General features: G+C 31.4%; 1 protein-coding gene across 2 annotated transcripts; it reads right to left on the minus strand.

The window, feature by feature from the left end:
• Nucleotides 1-6,954: 6,954 nt before the first annotated feature.
• On the minus strand, nucleotides 6,955-15,870 carry LOC123194400 (dual specificity protein kinase splB). 2 transcript variants are annotated; one of them, XM_044607590.1, is made up of 10 exons: nucleotides 15,546-15,870; nucleotides 13,029-15,430; nucleotides 12,850-12,951; nucleotides 12,541-12,693; nucleotides 9,954-10,117; nucleotides 9,609-9,756; nucleotides 9,144-9,266; nucleotides 8,936-9,023; nucleotides 7,436-7,870; nucleotides 6,955-7,353 (listed from the first exon to the last, which is right to left on the minus strand). In XM_044607590.1, the coding sequence occupies exons 2-9, from the start codon at nucleotides 15,297-15,299 to the stop codon at nucleotides 7,704-7,706; spliced, it is 3,216 nt and encodes a 1,071-aa protein (XP_044463525.1). In that variant the 5' UTR covers nucleotides 15,300-15,430; nucleotides 15,546-15,870; the 3' UTR covers nucleotides 6,955-7,353; nucleotides 7,436-7,703. The 2 variants fall into 2 exon arrangements, with proteins under 2 accessions (XP_044463525.1, XP_044463524.1); XM_044607589.1 differs by having other exon boundaries at nucleotides 13,029-15,870.
• Nucleotides 15,871-20,826: the final 4,956 nt, after the last annotated feature.

Consider the following 20,826-nt stretch of genomic DNA (forward strand, 5'->3'; position numbering starts at 1 on the left):
CTTCTAGTTCTTTTGTATGTTTACAAGTCTTAGACTCCGCGTTTCGTGTATTATCTAATCATCAAATATATTTAATTTAATTATAATGCATAAGAGATCTCATAAAAGGAGAGCTGATTTGTATAATTAGTTACACTAAAAGTTGTTTTACTTCATTTGGTTATAGAGTTAAATAATAACTCTTTTGCAGTGTTGCACACGTCTTCATCAGGGTAGATCCAATCCAAACTACTTTAAATTGAATTCATAGTTTAGCCCAAATGAGTTAATTTTAAATTGGAGCTTGAATTATATAAAATGATTTAAAATTGACTTGTTTTCTTATCTAATGATATTGTTAATTACTTTAGTAATATTATTCACCCCTCCGGTAATAATGTTTATCTTATTGGTAATCCTCTAATGATATTGTATTCCAACAAAAATGAATTTAAATTTAAATTTGAACTAAGTATTATGACTTTGATATAAACTGAGGCAAGACCAAATTTGACTCAATTCGGATTAAATTCATCTCTAATCTTCATTCACTTTTTTTTTAATCCAATACATATTAGTTGTCACTTGGTATTAGTTTAGTCCACATTACTTTTTGCGGAATAACACAAGAAATTTGGTCAAAAATATGTATTTCAACTATTGATATGATGATCTTATAGAAGAATTTTCAGGAGTTTTATTTTATATTATATTTGTGAATCCAAAAGTAACTTTCTTTTCCAACTATCTCTTTCATGGAGCATGGTAACTTATTTTCCTCATAAATTTATTTTATTTGTAATTCCAAAAGTTAAAGTTACACTATGTAATGTTTTCAAATTTAAACTAAGCACTGACTTGTTCAAAGGGTCCGTCTAAATCTAGACTATTTTAACCAGTTAGTTAGACCAATGATATTAACATAATATCAACAATATAATTAAAAATTTACCTATATATTAAATTGAATTAATACAATAAAAAGCGAATTTAATTTGGTGATAGATTTGTCACTTTACAAATACACTTCGGTTGAGTCTCACACCAATATTTTCTTTAAATTTTTACAAAACAATATCGTCATTATGCTGAGGGATGGACCCAATGGTTGAATCAAGCAAATATGAGTTTGACATTAGCAATGACAGTTTGACCAGACCGATGCTAACAGAGTGGTTGAATCAGGCGAATTTGAGTGTAAACATTGACATGGACCGGAAGTTAGTCCCAGTCGAAAACACTGGTTGCATGATAGGTGCTTACAACTCAATTCAGCCATGGCCAGAGGTGTAACCAGCTCAGATCTAGGTCAAGAATATATATAGCCAGCTTGAAATTATCAGATCATCATTAATTATTGTGATTTAATTTGTAAAGGTTATGTAAAACCGCCGGCTCAAATAAACAAAGTTTTAATTCTACATGTATGTAGTTTATATATCGGAGAACAATTGTGCATTAATTTATACAAACAATAATTATACTGTTAATGTCAATGGCTGCATGCCCTACTGCAGGAGAATTCGTCACCAATTATCAAGCTGTCGAGCAGACAACTAAAGAGAAATTTAACAGCGACATATTACATCAGTTTGAAAGTTTAATCCATTTCTTTGTTTCTCTCTTCCAATTATTCTTTCAAAATGGTCAGTTATGGCGTCTGTACTAATCAAGTTTGTAAAAGTATTACTTGGGATATATTCTACTTTAATTTGCCACTTCTATAATGTAAAACACATGCTCTCGTGAATTTTTCAAGCTTTATACAGATATAATTCTATCATCGTCCAAAATATATCTACTTCAAGCATAATGTTTATTGGTAATTATGTAGCGTTAGTCTCGTCTTTATTACTAATATAGTACTTATATAGTACTTAATTATGTAGCGACAGCATAATGTTGATCTATATGCAAAAATATAAAAGAATCAACAGCTAAATAAGGTTGTGATTATTTCATTTTTATTTATTAAAACCATTATTATTGAGCTGATTCTAGGACCAAGAGAAGTACAAATCGACTAAGCCAACGCTATGCCCCAGCTACAAGACCGGGTCAAGCAATTACAGTGATTCTTATATAAAAATGAAAAAGAAGAATCAATATACAATACCATTTTAACCAAACAAAGATTTCCCAGATCACATAATTAATTAACTTAATCACCCAACATTTCTTATATGCATTAAAAAAATTACTTTCAATTTTTCACAATTATTATCAAACCCTTATGTGACAAGAGGGCAAGAGCGAACGACAAACGTACAAAATAAAATATGACAAAACCAAAACGGAGGCATTAAATAATTAAAGGCTTTTAGAAGAAGCACTTATTGACCTTGGTTTCCTAGTTTTTTTTTTTTTTTTTTTTTTTTGAGGGATTAAATTAATGAAAATGGGAGAAGAAAGAGGTCAAGAACCGCAACTACGTAGAAATTACAAGAAGAAACTATCAAAATTATTCAAAAAGCAAGCTGATGTTTAATTTATTGATTAATTAGATGAAGAAATTAAACATGGTTCTGTTTGTCTTGAAGCAAACCCTAGAATCTATGCATTGACAGTGTGATAAATTTCATCATCAATAAGACCAAATTTTAGGACTCTTTTGAGTGAGAGCTGGTAAAGGGTGAGTGGTCCTCAATAAGATAAAGATAAGCTTGGATAACACTCGGTTTTATTAATAATATATTGATTAATTATATATAGTGTGGAATTATTGGTGCTCAGTTGGTTGATGTGAAGAAATTATAAATATCTAAGTCGTTAGAGGAACCTTAACTTTCATACATACATTTGAAACTTACAAATATTCTTTGACTTTTGGTTGGGAAATTGAAACTCTTGTTTGATTGGTCTAGTTTCTTTGGAAAGTTTTAAGAATAAAGAACTAAAAATCAATACTATATATGATTTATATGTAGGGCAGGTTACTGTTCATATTTTCCGAATTAGGTTGTAATTTTGTAACTCTTGTTTTGCTTGGATGTGTTTGTTCAGTAAGGAATAAAATATATTACTATTTTGATGAATTATTGGAGTGCATCTATGCAATCTTAGACAATATGGTTTTAATACTTGATTTTTCTTCATCAACAAAATTAGTGAATATTACGAAAATTATATTTTTCATTCTAATATAAACTATTTATGAAATATGATATCGAATGATAATGAAAATTTTCTTGTCATGAGACTCTAAAAAAATGAATATAAAAGAAATTACCTAATAAAAAGAAAATTGTTTAATTAGTAAGAAATTATAATGGCAAAAATCTAAAGCATTAGATGTTTTGTATTATGAACAGGAAATTGCTAGAGTCTTTAGCTCTAATCTTAGGACCTCTAATATGTAATATGTGATATGTCTCATTCTATGAAGTAGGACTATAGAAGATATAATTTCCCATAAAACTTATCAAGAATATAAGGAATTTTCTAAATTCTCAGTATTTTTTTTTAAATTTTTTATAAAGGTATATATAGTATTAAAAATTTATTATTTGATAAAAGAAATTCTAATTGGTAGGAGTGGATCAAATCAAAGTTTAGGACCAAAATGACCTTTAATCGAAGTGATAATATCATGTTCAAACTTGTTTTAGTTGTGTATAGTAATATTGGAGAGCTGTAAGTGTGTATAGTGATAACGTCATGTCAAATTAATTTCAGATCGGATTACCCTTCTAATTAGTAACCCTATGGACTATGAAGACCTCTAATTAAATTAAACTATCATATATTTATAATTCAAGGATTAAATCGACGAGAACTATTTAGTACTTGAAACTCTTACTTTTTGGAAAGGGATCAAGAAAATTAAGCTTGGAATTTTCATGGAAAATAAGACCAACCTAGCAAGACAGGAGTTGACAAAACATGCAATCAATAGTAGACTTAGATTCTATAAAATCATAAAGTAATTCCCAATTACAACATTAATTCCAGAATAATTAAGACCTTGATGACTATTGACTTGCTTATAATAAAATTCATACCCATTTATTAATTAATCAATTCCTGTTACTATCATTTTGCACTTTAAGTAAAATATAGTGTAAAATACTACAAACAGACGCTGTTGCTGAGCTCAATTTGGTCTCCACTCTCTTTCCCTATCGCACGTTATCAGCAATTGTCAACCCTTATCTTTAATTAATTAGTTTAATTATTTTTTATATTCTTGGTAACAAACCCATCACAACGAACATCCAAAGGGATTGATTTGCCTCCTTTCACTTAGAAATTTTAATTCTGAAAAGGGATTTTGTATTAATTAAATCAAGCCATGCACCTTCCATGCAAATTCTATATGGGGTCAATGCCCTTGATTTTAAACTACGAAGAACTTGAATCTCTAGTCTTTAATACATACCAAACGATAATCTCCTTATTGTTATCAATATGTTATTATTTTTTTTTTTAATAGAACTAAGCATACCTATTTTAAGTACATATAAGTTTATATGTGTTATCATGTGATTAATTAATTTTCAATTAAAGATAAAGTAACATCAAATAACATGATGACATATATAAGTGTGTACTTATTTATGTATTCAAAATAGATTTGCATGGTATTACTCATTTTTGTTGACTTTCTCAATGGATTTATTTTTTAGAAATACTATGCACACCCAATTTTGAATAACCGATTAGGTATTCAGATGATATGTTATCATATGATTATATGTTATTTTATCTTTAATTAAAAATCGTATATAATCACATAATAACACATCATTTGAGTACTCAAAAATGAATGTACATAATTTTATTATTTATTTTCTAAGTATGAATCACATCTTGACAATTTTCCAGCTTAAGCTTTTGCTTTGTAGAGCATCAACAAGGACACAAAAATTCAATTAGCGATGCTAGGTTTGTGTCAAGTCATCAAAACTTACATTCAATGGCAACGCATAGGTTTCTAGAGAGCAAAGAAATTGAAAGCATTACATAAATTTACATATAATAGTAATGTGATTGATTTTTCAAAGATAATGTATAGCTTAGAAAAAAGAAATCGCAAGAGAATGGATGACTATGATTATGTCATGGAATTGACCCTGTGGATTTCGGTTAGCTTAATAGAGTTGGTTATGATGCCAAGCCTCCTACTTCACATTCTTTGGATTACTTATTACAACACCAATTAATTAACATTAATTAAACACATCTCAAAACCCCATTTCAATACAAGCAATGTTATATATACCCCAATTTTAAGTATTTAATCTGGTACTTAGATAATATGTTATAATATAATTAAGTGTTATTTTATATTTAAATTTAAAATCACTTAATCATATGATGAAACATTGTTTAAATGCATTAATTCAAAATTTTCAAATTAAATATATAAAATTTTATTGTTTCAATCCCCATTATAAGTAAACTAGTTAGTTAAGATGAGAAATCTCAAACGTTAAATTCGATTTCATATTCCCATAAGTAAATTTAAATGTACATACTAACATCTTATAATATACACGTATTGAAGTGAGAGACTTAGACCGTTATTTACTGGATTAATCTCTTCAAAGTTTACTGCTTTGATAATCGGGCTCTGCGAAGAGAAGATCCCCATCACTGGAACAAAAACCCTTTTTTTGGGATGTTTAATTTAGAATAATACAAAGTCAACCAGGTGTTTGAAAATTATCAATACTACTCTTTGTCAATTTAAATCCCAAGTCTTCCCTCAGTATAATTAATGTGATTTATTTTTAATTAAATATCTCTAATAATATTATCAACTTAGAGTTGGTAGCAATGGAACCCACAAGCAGTCTTCATATTTTAAAACCTTAATTTCAGCTTCTTCACTTGCTCTCTTGACCCTGCTACCTAAAACTAACTGTTTCGACATTGATGAATTGAGATGTTGCTTAATAATTGGAGCCTAATTTTGCAACCAAGTGACAGTCAATTTATGATTATTGCCCTAATTTTAGTCGTTCTCAGACTGTTAAAAGAGAGAATTTTGTACTTAGATGTACTTAAATTCATCAAATATATGATTACAAAAACAAGTGTGAATGTTACTTTTTCATGGAATCAAGATAAATATAAGAACTATTTCTAGATAGATAGGGATTTGTTACCTTAATTTCTATTAAAATTATTATAGCAAGTGTGAATGCAACTTTAACATAGAGTCAAAAGTGTTGTGCTAGATAAGGGGCATTTTAACAATACTATATGTATTCAATTTTAAATATTTAATTAAGTATCTAAATGATATATTATTATGTAATTAAATATTAATATCTTTAATTCAAAATTTTTCAATCACAAAATAACGTATTATCAGAATACTCAAAATCAAATATACATAGTTTTGCTTATTGGGGTTTTTTACCTTATCCCAGTTGCCTTTCTGTAGATGGCTGTATAAAGAATTGTCAATCCGCCTGCAAGATTACATGAGTTAATATGACTCTTCTTGAAAATATAGCTACCAAGAGCCAAAAAAGAGAATACTGAAATTCCACTATTATTTCAATGATATACTCCATAAAATGTGCAGATTCATCACAACCCTTTATCATATCATACAATAGAACGGAAAAGTGAAGTTATCCTAGTCCTCCGATGAACATCAAATATTTGAATCCACTGTTATAGTAGAGACAACGCAAAGTAAACTAACTTTTGAATTCTCTGGAACGAGGGAAGCTAGATATTTTGATTGATGTCTATTAATATTAATCCCATAAGTAATAAGAATATTAGAATTTTTGCAAATGATATGATACATAATAATGACAAGATTGACATAAATTGTTAAGATTCATCATTACCTATCTTAGCAGTCCAATGAACATTTCAATCTGTTGTTGCGGTAGAGAGAAGTTAAAGTAAAAACGCACAGTATACATTTCACTTTTAGATATATATATATATATATATATATATATATATATACATAAACTTGATCATCAAAGAAGAATCAAATAGGTAGACCACTTTAGCAAGACCTTCAAAGCAGAAAATTTTTATTCCAGAAACTTAATGGTATTTCAGGTCTCCAAGGAAGAAAAAACATACTGCATTATACATGTATCTATAAGTCTCTTCACTGTCTGAATATAATGAGAGACTATGGATGCAAATTCTTTAATAAAAATGAACTGAGGCAAAAAGATTCATTATGAATTGGGTTCCAACTTCATCTGATATTTTGATGCAGAATATGACTGTGTTCTCTCATGATAAAAACTTAGAACACAATATTTCATATTTAACCTATGTACAAATCCTTCAAAAATATATTAAAATCTCGGTCCCTTGTCGTCGAATAGTAGTAGAGAATCACGTTTCATACTGCCACCATATTCATATACAAACATCCAAAGTAACAAAATCCTGCAAGATAAGATCATTTAATCACCATGAAAAGCGAAAGACATGATATAAATTTGCATGGTGATATGTAGCAAGAACTCACATTTGGATTGTGCCCTCATTGCCCACCTTGCTGTTTTATTAAGTCTTCTGGGCAGAATCCGGACTTTAGAGCCATATAAAAGGAATCTTTTCTGTGGCAGTTCCACAAAAGGTTCATTTATGTAGTGAGCCAAGGTAGAGTATTACATTATTAGTCTGCAATACTTTAAAAAACCGAGATGTGATCTTAAAGCGGCAAAGAAAATTTTATTTTTCCATCTTCTCAATAATATAAGCAAAGTGAAATATAGTGGCTATAATATTCAGAGTTATTTCACATTGATCGCGGCTGCCATACTCCTTAATTTCTGTGAGATTTCTGAAAATGATGGTCTCTCTGTCGGATCAGATGCCCAACAACTTTCCATCAGAGACTTCCATTCAGGATCACACCATGTTGGAATTTTTGGACGTAACGTGTTGTTCACAATTCCTCCTGCAAATCATCATTTGTTCACATATCAATTGACTGATACCTCACATTTTGAATATTGCAAAAACACGAAAATACTAACAGGGAAAAAAGGGCACAAATCTCAAATCCATGTTGGAAACATAGTGTTGTAATTTTCTACTCATATGGTAAAGAAAAAGGGAGAGAAAGCCCTAATTAGTCTTATACAGAGAAGTAGAACTCCACAATCAACCAGCACAATGACATTTAGCCCACTTCCTGGCTATTCTTTCAAGCATAAAGAAAATTGACAATAAAATGGAGGAAAAAAGAACTTCAGAAATATAACTAAGGTTGGTCTCCCCAAGTGATGAATATCTGAACCACCGGCATTGGACTTGGAAGTGACAAAATCTAACAGGGTAAACCTTAGTTCTGAGGTCAGAGCTACAAAACTTTTAAACAAATTTATCAACACTGTAAGAGTAGGTTATGATTGTAGAATTCTGCTGTTGTCATTTTCAACAAAATCATAAATCGAACAAGTGACTGCAACAATTCTAGAACTCAAATATAAGCACAAAAAATCTATGCTGCTTCAATGCTTTAATGTTTTAATAATATATAACCCCTATAAATCAGAATCAAAGTTCCAACAGACCAACACCATACATAAAACTAGCCAGTCAAGTCATGAATTCTCCAGTACTTTCTGTTGAGGGAAAGAAGATGAAAGAAAAAGCAAAAGAGGATCAAAGTTCTTTCAAAAGATTAATCACAGGACCATATGATTGTTTTAAAGCAAAAAGACATCAAATGTATCATAAATCCAGAAGCAAGATACTTGGTTCCTCTCTTATGCAACACATGAAGAGAAATGTGCTCAGGCCAAAATGCAGACAGAACTATCATACTGGATAATAATTGCAAGCAATACTAAATATAATCCAAAAGCTGCGATGATGCAGTCACTCTACAAAGCACAAGCAGCAAGAATCTTCATCTCTCATGAATATAGAGAATAATGTTATTATGTTAAAATGCAGGAAAAGGTACCATATCATGAGTCGGATAAAAAATACAGTCTACTGTTATTTTTATTCTTACCAATAATAGAAGCACAATGCATATCTGTATAAGGTTCATCTCCAGTTAGTAGTTCCCACATGACAATCCCAAAGGAGTATACGTCAATCTACGGCAAAAGAAAACCAACAAGTCATGAGACAAAATAGTGAAAAGGACAGCAAATATTCCAAAAGTAGAAATGAAACAATAAGTTGAGAAAAGCTGTATTTATTCAAAATATTATTACCTTTTCCGTTACCATGTGACTTTTTCCACTCAAAAGCTCAGGTGCCATCCAGGGTAAAGTTCCACGAACACCTCCAGACACTAAGGTCTGTTGCTTTACCTTTGACAAGCCTAAATCACCAATCTAGAGGAGTAGGCACAAATTTGTAAGTTAAAAAATCCATGCCCTATGTAAAAGACCATTACTACTGTGTTTAAGACATAATTTGAAACAAAAAAGAGGACAAATAAAAATAACAAAGCTAGACACCAAAAAAACCTTCTCAAGTAGGACATTAAGGAAACCTTCTCAAACTGATGAGTAAAACGCAACAATCAAATAAAGCTGACTACAAAATTCCCAACGTTCAAAATTTCAAAAACCAATTATCCAAAATAATGTGGACAAACAGTAATGGACACTGTTAAGAGAAAGTTGGAACCAAATTTAAGTGTCATTTGAACTGACATATCTAACTTAGAATACCTTGCATACTGGTCGCTGTGGATCCCTCATATTCACCAACAAATTTTCACATTTTAAATCAAAATGTACAATATTCTTTCCATGCAAATACTCCATTCCAAATGCCGCATCCATAGCTATGATAAGTCTCTTACGCCGGTCAATAGTTCTGTTCAACAAAATATTAACATCAGATATTCTAAATGAAAATAAAAAATAAAAAATATTCTGTCTTTTTGTTTACTTGATGTTTAGTAGTATTAGCTGTAAAGAAATTTTATTGATGCATCAGCAATCAATGAAAATTCTTAGAACATACAACAATAAACAAATGGAAAGTCACTACATTGCAATCAGCATGATTACCTGTCCTTCTTATGCAAAAACTGTTTCAAAGAGCCATTAATCATGAATTCTGTCACAGTTGCTAGAGATCCATCAGGACCATCGCGTACTATACCATAAAAAGACACAACATTTGGATGGTGCAAAGAACTCAATAACAAAGCCTCCTTCCAGAAATCCGCAATCTGAAAAGCAACACATAAGTGATCATAACCATACATACAATCCAAAGAATAAAAAGAAAAAGATACATGAATTACAACATAAGCATATAATGTATAGCAATAATAATTTTAGTATAGTCTATGTAGATTGGGCTTGACAAAGACTTAAAATTCCAAACTTTTATCCTAGAAAGAGTCGTTTTTCCCCAAGTGTATTAAACAAAGTCCTGACGTAAGTCAAGTAAAACATCCTGAATGCTTATTATCCAAAAATTTGGTCACATATATAACTTAAACAAAGTCCTGATGTAAGTCAAGTAAAACATCCTGAATGCTTATTGTCCAAAAATTTGGTCACATATATAACTTACTTTTTCATTCACTCACTCTAAGGTTTGACCAAATTATAAGACAGCCCAAGGTTCAGAAAATAAGCATGAAAATAAATTTTACGAAACTTAGGGAAGGCATTAGATGAAGTTCAAAGGACTTTTATGACATTGTAAACCTCATGGGAGATTTCTTTAAATGGATGGGGTTTCACCCTAACGTCTTCTAGTTTTATCAAGTTTTGAGTTACTTATGATGTACAGATACATATAGTTTTTTGGGATATTTTTGGTTTAGTTACTGATACATTTAGTTTTGGCGGTCTTTTTTTATTTTTTTTGGTATTGACACTTAGGGATGATCTAATCACTATTGGGTTTCTTGTCCATTCATCTCCTGTTTTACTCCCATTAATAATTTCTTAAACCTAGGGAGATTACCCATATTAGATGAAGTTCAAAGGACTTTTACGACATTATAAACCTCATTGGGGATTTCTTTAAATGGATGGGGTTTCGCCCTAGCCTCTTCTAGTTTTATCAAGTTTTGGGTTGCTTACAATGTATAGATACATATAGTGTTTTTTGGATTTTTTTTGGTTTAGTTACAGATACATTTAGTTTTTGTGGTTTTTTTTCTTTTTTTTTTTTTGTATAGACACTTAGGGGTGATCTAATCGCTGTTGGATTTCTTATCCATACGTCTCTCGTTATACTCCGATTAATATACTTATTTTCAAAATTCTTTCCTTAAACCTAGGGAGATTGCCTATATTAGGTAATTTTCAGAGGTGGCCAATAAAATTTTCCAAAACACTACTAATGATAACAACAATAATACATAAGAATCTGGGAATAAGAATCATAATCATGACAACATCAACAACGTCCAGTAAATATAAATGAAATCAGATGATTGATATACAATATTTGTTGTCAGCAAATTACAGTGCAAACAAAGCACAGATAAACACTAAGGCAGGGTTCAATATTGTATTTGATGTTTTTGTTTTCAACGAAAAAATTGAAAATAAATAAGAAGTTTGAAAGAGTACTCTAAAAAATTGGAAAACCGTGCATTATCAGTTTTTGAAAATAGTATCTGAAAAAAGAGAACCGCAAAAACACATCTGTCCTCATTCTTGCATAATAAATATGAAATGTAAAGAACAGAAACATAACCATTATCTTTTTAAATTTTGGGTGTTTCTAGTTTTATACTTACATATTGTACTCTCTGTTAATCATCTTTGTGAACAAAATTTCAAATTATTCAAGATAAAATAAAGCTTTTCACTTTCTTTAATCTCAATGTGGATTTCTACTCCACTAGTACTCTTCTTTAACACAATTAAACAGTTACTGATTTTATATATATATATATATATATGATAGAAGCACTTTATTCATTAACATCTAGTTTCCTTTTTATTTATCTATACTTTATTAGATATTTTTACTTGTTTCATCACAATAACTTCACTGACAATATAGGAAGAAGTCACGAATTCAATATCTTCATGCACGGAGAGTTTTAATGTAACTACCTTATTATAAGGATTATCTCACATTACTCTTCTTACAGATGTAATCATACAAAGATATTCAGTGAAATATAGCACTTAAAATCGTTATTCACATGTTTAAATTAAAAATATTACCTGTGGCATGGCCAAAAATTGTACTATATTCAGACTTAATTTGTTCTCAATCTACATATCAATAAAGACCTTTCAACGCCTGGAATAGCATTGGAAAACATTACTGATTTCTTTCTCAAATAGTGTATTACAGTTAAAATAAAACTGAACTACAACACATACGGTCACTATTTCATTTACCATATAACAAATTTGCTGTGTTGTCTGTACTGAGTTGTTAAAAAAACATAAGCTGATATACAATCACCCCATGAATGAAAATTCCATGTTTCCCCTTTTAACAATAGACTCTGATAGCACTACTCCAACATAACAAGTTACCAAGGTAAAAACATTCAACAAATATGTATCACACTACAAAACTTATATCACATGCATTAAACAAGCAATATTTATAGTAAAATAAAGACAACAATAATTGATAGATGATGTAAAGGAAGGATATAGATACTACCAAGCGTTCTCTTTCAGAAGGTCTCCCAGCAAAGCAACTGGCTTTGATTCTTTTTATTGCTACATCAGAACCTTTCCACTTGCCATGGTAAACAGCTCCATAGGTTCCTGAACCCAATTCACGTATCTCCTCAAGATCATCATTTCTTATTGTCTAAGAAAAGAATAAGCATAATGTCATGACCAAAGTGAATAAGATACCCAAGCCAAGGTTAAGTTAAGACAAATTCAGATAAGATAATGCATATAAAGGGATTCATAAAGACAAGCCAGAACTATATTAATGACAAGAATGAGAGAGAATATAAACCTGCAGCCCCCTGGCAATAGCTTCAGCCTCTGCCTTAGTTGGCTCAATTTTGGAATTCACGTTGTCAGTGTCGGAATCCATCTCCAATTCCCCATGAACATTCTGTTGGACAAACCAAGATATTATAAAGAGAACAGTCAAATAGCGTACATTTGCCAAGGAATTCACTAGACTCTCACCATTAATTCAGATTCATTTGTAGGTGCTTCCTTTGGCACTGAATCAGGCTTTGTAGAACCAGCATCTTCATCAACTTTTTCTTTAAGCTCATCTGCACCTTCTAGTGCTGCCTTTTTAACAGAAGCAATTAAATCAGGTAAGAAACTCAAACAGTTAGCTGAGAGCTGTGAATCTTCCGGAGGAGCTAGGGGACCATTTTCACCTTGCTTCACAACATTACCACTCACTTCCCCAGTCACCAAGCTATTTGGACCACCAGATTTATCAGCAATCGTGTTCTGTTCGGGAGAAGATACGATTAGCACATCAATGTTTTCAACCTTTTCTATGTGACTTGCTTCATTTTCTTGTCCAACATTAGTTTTTTCCTCCATTTGAACTACTTCAACCACATTATTTCTCAATCCCATAGTCGGAACTGAAGATATGGAAGCTGCCAGTTTATCATGAATCATAACTGAAGATGAATCTGATGGCTGCACAGAATCTGAAGATTGGTTTTCATGATTATGGTTTTGTGGACTCAATTTGTGTGCCTGGCCATAATAATATTCTGTTGGGGTGCCTGTCCCATCAAAACCCTGTACTTTTGGTGGGGACTCAACCCAAAAGCTTTGATTATCCAACCCAACACCAAACCTTGGATTGCCATCAACTGTAGCCCCAAGAAATGCAGGATTTACGGAACCATTAACAATTGAAGTAGATGCTTCATAAGAGGGAGCACCGTGCATTGGGTTCTGAACATTTCTCCACAAAGTTTGAGTCTGTACATGTCCATGAGATGCTGGGTGAAGATTATCTGCACCATAAGGAAAATTCCCATACCGCACACGTTCTTCAGTTGGAGGAACATGCATGTGGGATGCAGCAGCTACAGCATGATCATGAAACATTTCACTTCCCATTTCAGGTCCTGTTCTATGGTGAATGTGATTTGCAGACAAATGATGGCCCTCAGCCGGATTCCCATGCACATTAGGAAAATTCATGCCCAGACTATCCACCATGTAGGGATCACTCAATCTTCCAGCTACAGAGATATGTGTTCTTACTTCGTCAACCCGAGGATTCAACTGATGCTGCAGAACCCGTCCTCTTTCATGACTTTGACTCTCATTGTACAAAGGTCGACTATCATTCTGATTTTTAGGATACATCCCATGTGGCAGCTTTGCTTCAGCATTCAAAAGAAAACTCTCTCTGTTTGGACGACATTCACCTAATGGATTTGATCCCTGGGGAAGTCCATTACCCATGTTGGGCTGCTCCAAGTGCAGATGATTTCTGTGAACAGTAGGCCAGCAGTGCTCACATACTCCATTAGCATCATAAACATGATGGCCCTGAAGTAAATTACCGGGGAAACCAGTCTTATCTCCAGATATAGCTCCTGGTGGGATCCTTACTAGATTCTCGGAAATATGTGGCTGGGGTTCATACATGGGAAGATGATTTACCTGTTGCCGAGTATATTCATCAGGCATTCTATCCTCGCTAAATGGCATACAGTACCAGGCAGAAGAGGGTGAAGATGGGAACTCCGGTAATGGTCTTGGATCATGATGCCCATAGTTCCTAGGAGAATAGTATACAGGACTCCATGTACCTTCAATTTCATTATACCTTTGATTAACAGGCTGCTGGATTTGCCCTGATCCCATATGAGGAATCATAAGGTGATGCATACTAAACTGTGGGTGATTATGTAAACCACCCTCAAGACTCATAGTGTTAAAAAACCTATCCGCCAAATGAAGATCATCAACAGGACCAAACACGGGAGAATCTGGTTGCATCTTCCTAAAATCATTACCCTCATTCATATTATTCAATGCATCCACATACCTCCTCTCAGTCTCCCTATCATCCCCATCAACATAATGCCCTGAACCATCCTGGTCTGGGTGCGAAAACAGAAAAATCCTCAATCTTGTAAACCCATCACCAGAACCCAACTTCTCATACTCCTCCATCATGTTAGTGACATCATCATCATTCACAACCGATACCAAAGCATCAAGATCCTCATCCGGTTGTTGATACTTCAATACCACAGCTCCCTCATACAGCTCTCTCATCTTATTCATCAACTCCTCGTAACTCACATCCCTCCTCAAGCTCACAATCCGAGTCTCCCCACCAGCATACCTCAATTTTCCATCTTGGGGTCGGGGCAAAATGCTACCTAAGAAGCTACACAAGAATTTTACACGTGGGGTTTCATCATTTGAACCCGGAGTTGAAACGGTGGCGGAAGGTGATTCCATGGAAAAAAACAGTTTCTTGATTACCAGAGTGAACTAATGATTTGTTAAAGCATTCAATTTCTTGATTACACATGGAGTAGTTATATAAACTCACACCATGTAGCTCATAACTCAAAGGTCACTATTCAGACCTTCAAGAAAGTTAATCAATAAACCCATAAAAAAAAAAAAAAAACCCTAAAATCAGCCAAAAACTAGCCCTTAAATCAAGATTCAATCTTTATAAAGGGGGAGAAATAAAAGTACCTGAATGAGACAAATCCATTTCAATAAATCACATGCACCCTCTCTTTCTATATAAATTCTTGGGAATTAGGATTGTGAATGTGATCTAGGGTTAAATTTAAAAAAAAAAAAAACTTGGTTAATCAATGACAAAAATGGTTAAACAATTCGAAGAAGAACAAGAAGAAGGGAAAGAGTGTCCTGTAAAGGAGAGAACAGAGGATTGCATTGGAAAGAAGAGGAAAGAAGAGTGAAGCGATGGGTGTACGCCAGGTAGCGACACACGTGGCACCACCTGGTTTCTCCGTTCTCCATAGCATCTTCCTATCTATCATCTTCGTTTTCGAATATGCCTTCCTATTCCATTACGCGTGTGCCTCACTCAATTTTGCTTAGACTTTTTTTTATTTTTTCTTTTTCAATCATAATGATATAATATTTACTTCAGAAAAATAAGTTACATCCGAAAAAGAAAAAAAACAGTATTTAAGAGATAATATAAAAAATTAAAAAATATTCTTATATACAATAAAATTATATGTATAAATAATAATATATTATTATCTGAGTGAATATTTTTTTTATTTTTTAATATTAACTAATATATAAAAAATAATATATTATTTTTTATATATAAAGTTATATAGATAGTATTATTCTTTTATAAATCTATTAATTATTTAACCTTTTTCTTTTAGGTAACATAACTAACTATATACTAAAAGGGTTCGAAAGTTTTATACCAAAAATATACCATTTATACAAAATTACCACTTATTTTAAACCCTTACACATTTTTACTACAAATTCAGCATTATACCAAGATTACATTTATCTTAGACCTTAAAAATATAAATCTCTTTTTAACTTAAAAAAGAGAAGGTTAACTATTAATCACAAAATTGTAGGTGTTCTACAAAGATCTTCTATAAAATTCATTCAAATCCAAGTCAATAGTAATCCAAACCCCTAATCTTATGTATTTTATTTATTTTATAATTGAAAACCAAAAAATATCCAATAGAAAAAGGTTGAGATTTTTGGGAAATGAGAATTTATTGTTAAATATTGTTCTGTGTGAGTTAAAGTAATTAGATTACTGATAATTTAAACTAGAAAAATTGATTCGATTATTGACACAAGTGCAAGTGTTGATTACCAGAGATGACAATGTAATGAAATATGTTAGTAGAGGTGAAATAGAGACCTGCATTGACACAAGTATTGATTTCAAAGAATTTGTGACAATCAAACATTCGCATATTTACCCCTAGTGAAACATTAGTGGGTAGGTGTCTATATGAAATTCAAGATGATGGTGGTGGTAGCAAGAAGCAAATAAGGATCAACATAACTTTATGTTACCAAGAGTCGTATGTCAAGAAGAGACAATCTATAAGAAGAATAGGTTGATGAGGAAGAAAGGGAGAATTATTTGACACACAATTAGGCATATCACACGATTTCTTGGAGTATGACGTGAAGCATGATGATAATAATGATATTGAGGAGTACGGTGACAACAATGAAGGTCATGATGAGAACGACGATAAGGATCAATTTAAGTGATTTGCTGATATTGATGACATGTACGATGTACCGATACAAAACCCTAAAATGTACAATATCTAAGAAGATGTTCAAAAAAGTCAAACCTATCACATAATGATGAGGTCAAGTGTAACATAGGACGTCATGGTTTCGTACATCACAAAGCATTTACAAGTTATGCATATAAAAGTGACATTTCAAATCTAAATCTATTTTAATGGGTTCTTGATATTGAGAGCGCAGGTATTAGTAATCGTGATACACAACGAGACAATAATTTATAAGTAATTGGTATTTATAATTTGAAGACACAATTGAAAGCATTATTTGCAAGATATGCTTTAGATACAAGTTTTGAATAGAGAGTGGGTTGTTCTGATCAGAAACGCTAGGAGATTAAATATGTAGTAAAGCATTATAAATGGCAAGCACGGGCAACAAGGGCGAGGTTGGAGGCTTATGGGTGTTAGGGCTTATAAAGGATGCACACACTTCGTGGGATCAAATACTACCGTATCACAGACAGTCTAAGGCTCAAGTTTTAGGGATCATCTTCAAATCAATATTTGTGGTCGACCGCATATATCAACCTAAGAAAATTATTTTTGACATTGTAGATAAACTTATGATCGACATTTCATATACACAAACATGGCACGCTAAGACATATGCTATCAATGCATTATGAGAAAACCTTGAAAAGTCTTTCATGCTCTTACCTGAGTATTATCATAACCTCGAGATATGAAACTCAGGAATTATAACACATATATGACACTGACATAGAAAATAAGTTTCAGTTTTTCTTTATAGCATTAAGTTGTTCAATAATAGGGTTTCTTCAATTCTATAGTCTAGTGATTTGTATTAACGCTTCACATTTAAAGGGAAAATATCTTGAGATGTTTTTCATTATTGTTATGAAAGACGGTAATAATAAGATATATTCACTCGCATTTTGTACTAGGGGAAATGAGAGTACAAATATCGTACTCTTTTTTCAATTGATGTGTTTATAGACAATCAACGGAGTGTGACACATTTGTATTATGCCCAAAGTTTAGACTAGTCATTAGAGCAAACTCTATAGGATTGAAACAAACTTCAATGTCATTTATTCTAAACCAAAATTCTTGCACTGGGTCCCCTCAGTTAATTAAATGAAGTAGCAACGCATGCATAAAAACAACATTAAATTGGGTCTCCTCCAATCCAAGGAAACACCTAAAATATATTGTCCAAAACTTCTCTTGTTAGGTCATTGTAAGTTTGTTGTTTATGACACTCATTGTATCCTTCTTCATCCAAAGTGTCATCTACACCCGAAAAGCATAGACCTCATGAAACTTGTAGGCCCCCTCTTGGTAATTGATCGCAAATCTCTAACATATGTATCAATTACTATGTATTGACAATTACTGTAAACATATTGAATTCAAATTTAAAAAGCTAATATGAACAAAGCAATGAGGGCCCCACTAGTAGACGAGGTCACTTAACTTATTCTTCAACAATTGACATCATAAATTAAAGTTTTACATATCACAGCCAGCACAATCAATACCATATTCAAATTTCAGACACTAAAAATCATTTTTTTCCCAACAACAAACCCTAGATTTAACATCCAACAGTGGCATAAAGGCAAGGTCGCCTATTTGTTCTTCTTACAAAACCATAGGTTAGGTGAGGTCGCCTATTTGTTCTTCCTACAAACCCATACTGCCAACTCAAATCATGTAAATCCAACTACATCACAACCAACATATCAACCATAAATGCTCTCACATCATAACCAACTTATCAACCAACAAAAACCCTTTATTTCTAACTAAAATTTTTCATAATTTTGTTTATACCCAAACCCTAAATCTAACCCAAACAAAAAAGAGGTTTCCATCATCAACAATCGTTCCAAATGGAAAGAACTAACCTAGCTTTCCAGTGGAACGTCGTCAGTGTCGATTGTTTGCATTATCATTGGTCATTGTTGTCATCATAGATGTTGATTTTTTGAGTCATCGGTTGCATTAGCCATTACATCTCAATCAGAATGTACAAGTGTTTTGTCTATCATTTGTTCATTGAAGAATATCGCCTACGTTCTTAGTTTCATGAGCGAATGGTGTTATTCATCATATCTAGTCAAATGAGTGGCATTTTACGAATTCTATTGAATTGGTTATAAAAATGTTTAAGGGTTTAAATGAATGGTAATTTTGTATAACAATATATCTAGGTTGTAAAATTTTTAATATGTTTATACTAAACTAGTGGTTTTGATAGACAATTATTTAACTTTATAGATATTTGTTTTGATTCTTCATATATTAAATACTATATTATTAATATAACACAAATCCAAATATATAAATAATAAAATTGACTATTAAAAATTATATATATTTTTTATATTTATGAATCTTAGATACAAAAAGAAGATATAAGCACGTATCCATGAAAGAGAAAAGTGTAAAAAAAATCACATAAAAGAAATCTAAGATCAGAATTTGATAAAATTAAGCCATTTTTAAGTTTTTTTATATATAAATAATATGTTATCATGTAATTATATAATTTAAATTAAAAATAAAATAACATATAATTACATAATAATATACTATCTAATACGTAATTAGATACTTAAAGTAATGTGCTTATATATTACTCATATATTAAATATACTATTGCTACTACAATAAAAAATAGGGGTTGATACTAAAAAAATTGAACTATCTTGAAAGTATATTTTAAAATTATATATTTTTATTAAAATCTATTTACATAATACTTATATATAATGTTACATTAGGTTGAGTTTTTTTTTTTTTCAATTGATTTTTTTACGTTCGAATAAGGTAATTTCTAATTAGAATTTTAATTAGAGGTCAATTTATTTATTTATATGATGATATTGTCTAACTTATTAACAATCTTTTGATGATATTACATATCAGTTCGAATTAAATATTATAAAAAAACTTAATTCAGTATGAAACAAGTTCACTAGTGTGAATTAAATGAACAACGTTTGCTTCCCATAGAAATATTCCATTGATTTGATAATTAATGAGTTTTGTCAAACTCAAAATTGATTTGAAATTGATCACCATGACTTTTCCTTCAAATATTCAAGTTTAGTGCTAAACATATATTCATTTAAAAAATATATCATAAAAATACAATAGTTAATAATAAAGTATTATAAAAATTGTTTTATTTATTAATAAAATGTAATTTTATAACATTTTTATTTTTAAATTTCTTATAAAGATAATATCATTAGTAATAAATATGACTCATGACTTATTCAATTAATTTAAAATTTAAAATAACAATTAAATTAAATTAAATAATATAAAATAAATTAGATTGTATTTGATCTCGTGTTAATGGCGCGTGATGTAGACTAATCATTCAAGCCAACTGGACTGATTCCGTCTGAGAATGAGACTGCGGTCTATTACGAGCCCCACTTGCAGATTTGTCTCTACCGAGAGTTCTCCTTCTCGTGAAATTTCACATGGGCCAGGAGAATGTTCGGCTAGTAATTGAGTGCCAGATGGCACGAGATCCAAGCCCATCACTTGTGATTGAACGGTGTATGTGCCGCCACATAGACAATTGAGCATCGCCCTTTCCCATTTTTTTGTCTTCTTGTTGCATGTTGCTATGCTTTTTATTTAAATTTATTTAATTTTTATCTTTTGTCAATTGTGTTCATTGTCTTGTAACGATTTAACACGGGATA

This window comes from Mangifera indica, chromosome 13 (genome assembly GCF_011075055.1).
Source record: "Mangifera indica cultivar Alphonso chromosome 13, CATAS_Mindica_2.1, whole genome shotgun sequence".
In the NCBI taxonomy this organism is placed as follows: domain Eukaryota; kingdom Viridiplantae; phylum Streptophyta; class Magnoliopsida; order Sapindales; family Anacardiaceae; genus Mangifera; species Mangifera indica.

Excerpts from the sequence above, each read along its gene's own strand:
- LOC123194400 (XM_044607590.1), bottom strand. The coding sequence starts at position 15,299 with ATGGAATCACCTTCCGCCACCGTTTCAACTCCGGGTTCAAATGATGAA. Across the intron at positions 12,694-12,849 it reads CTATTGCCAGGGGGCTGCAG|ACAATAAGAAATGATGATCT; the intron begins GTTTATATTCTC and ends TTCTTTTCTTAG. Across the intron at positions 9,267-9,608 it reads CACAGCGACCAGTATGCAAG|ATTGGTGATTTAGGCTTGTC; the intron begins GTATTCTAAGTT and ends CTACTCCTCTAG.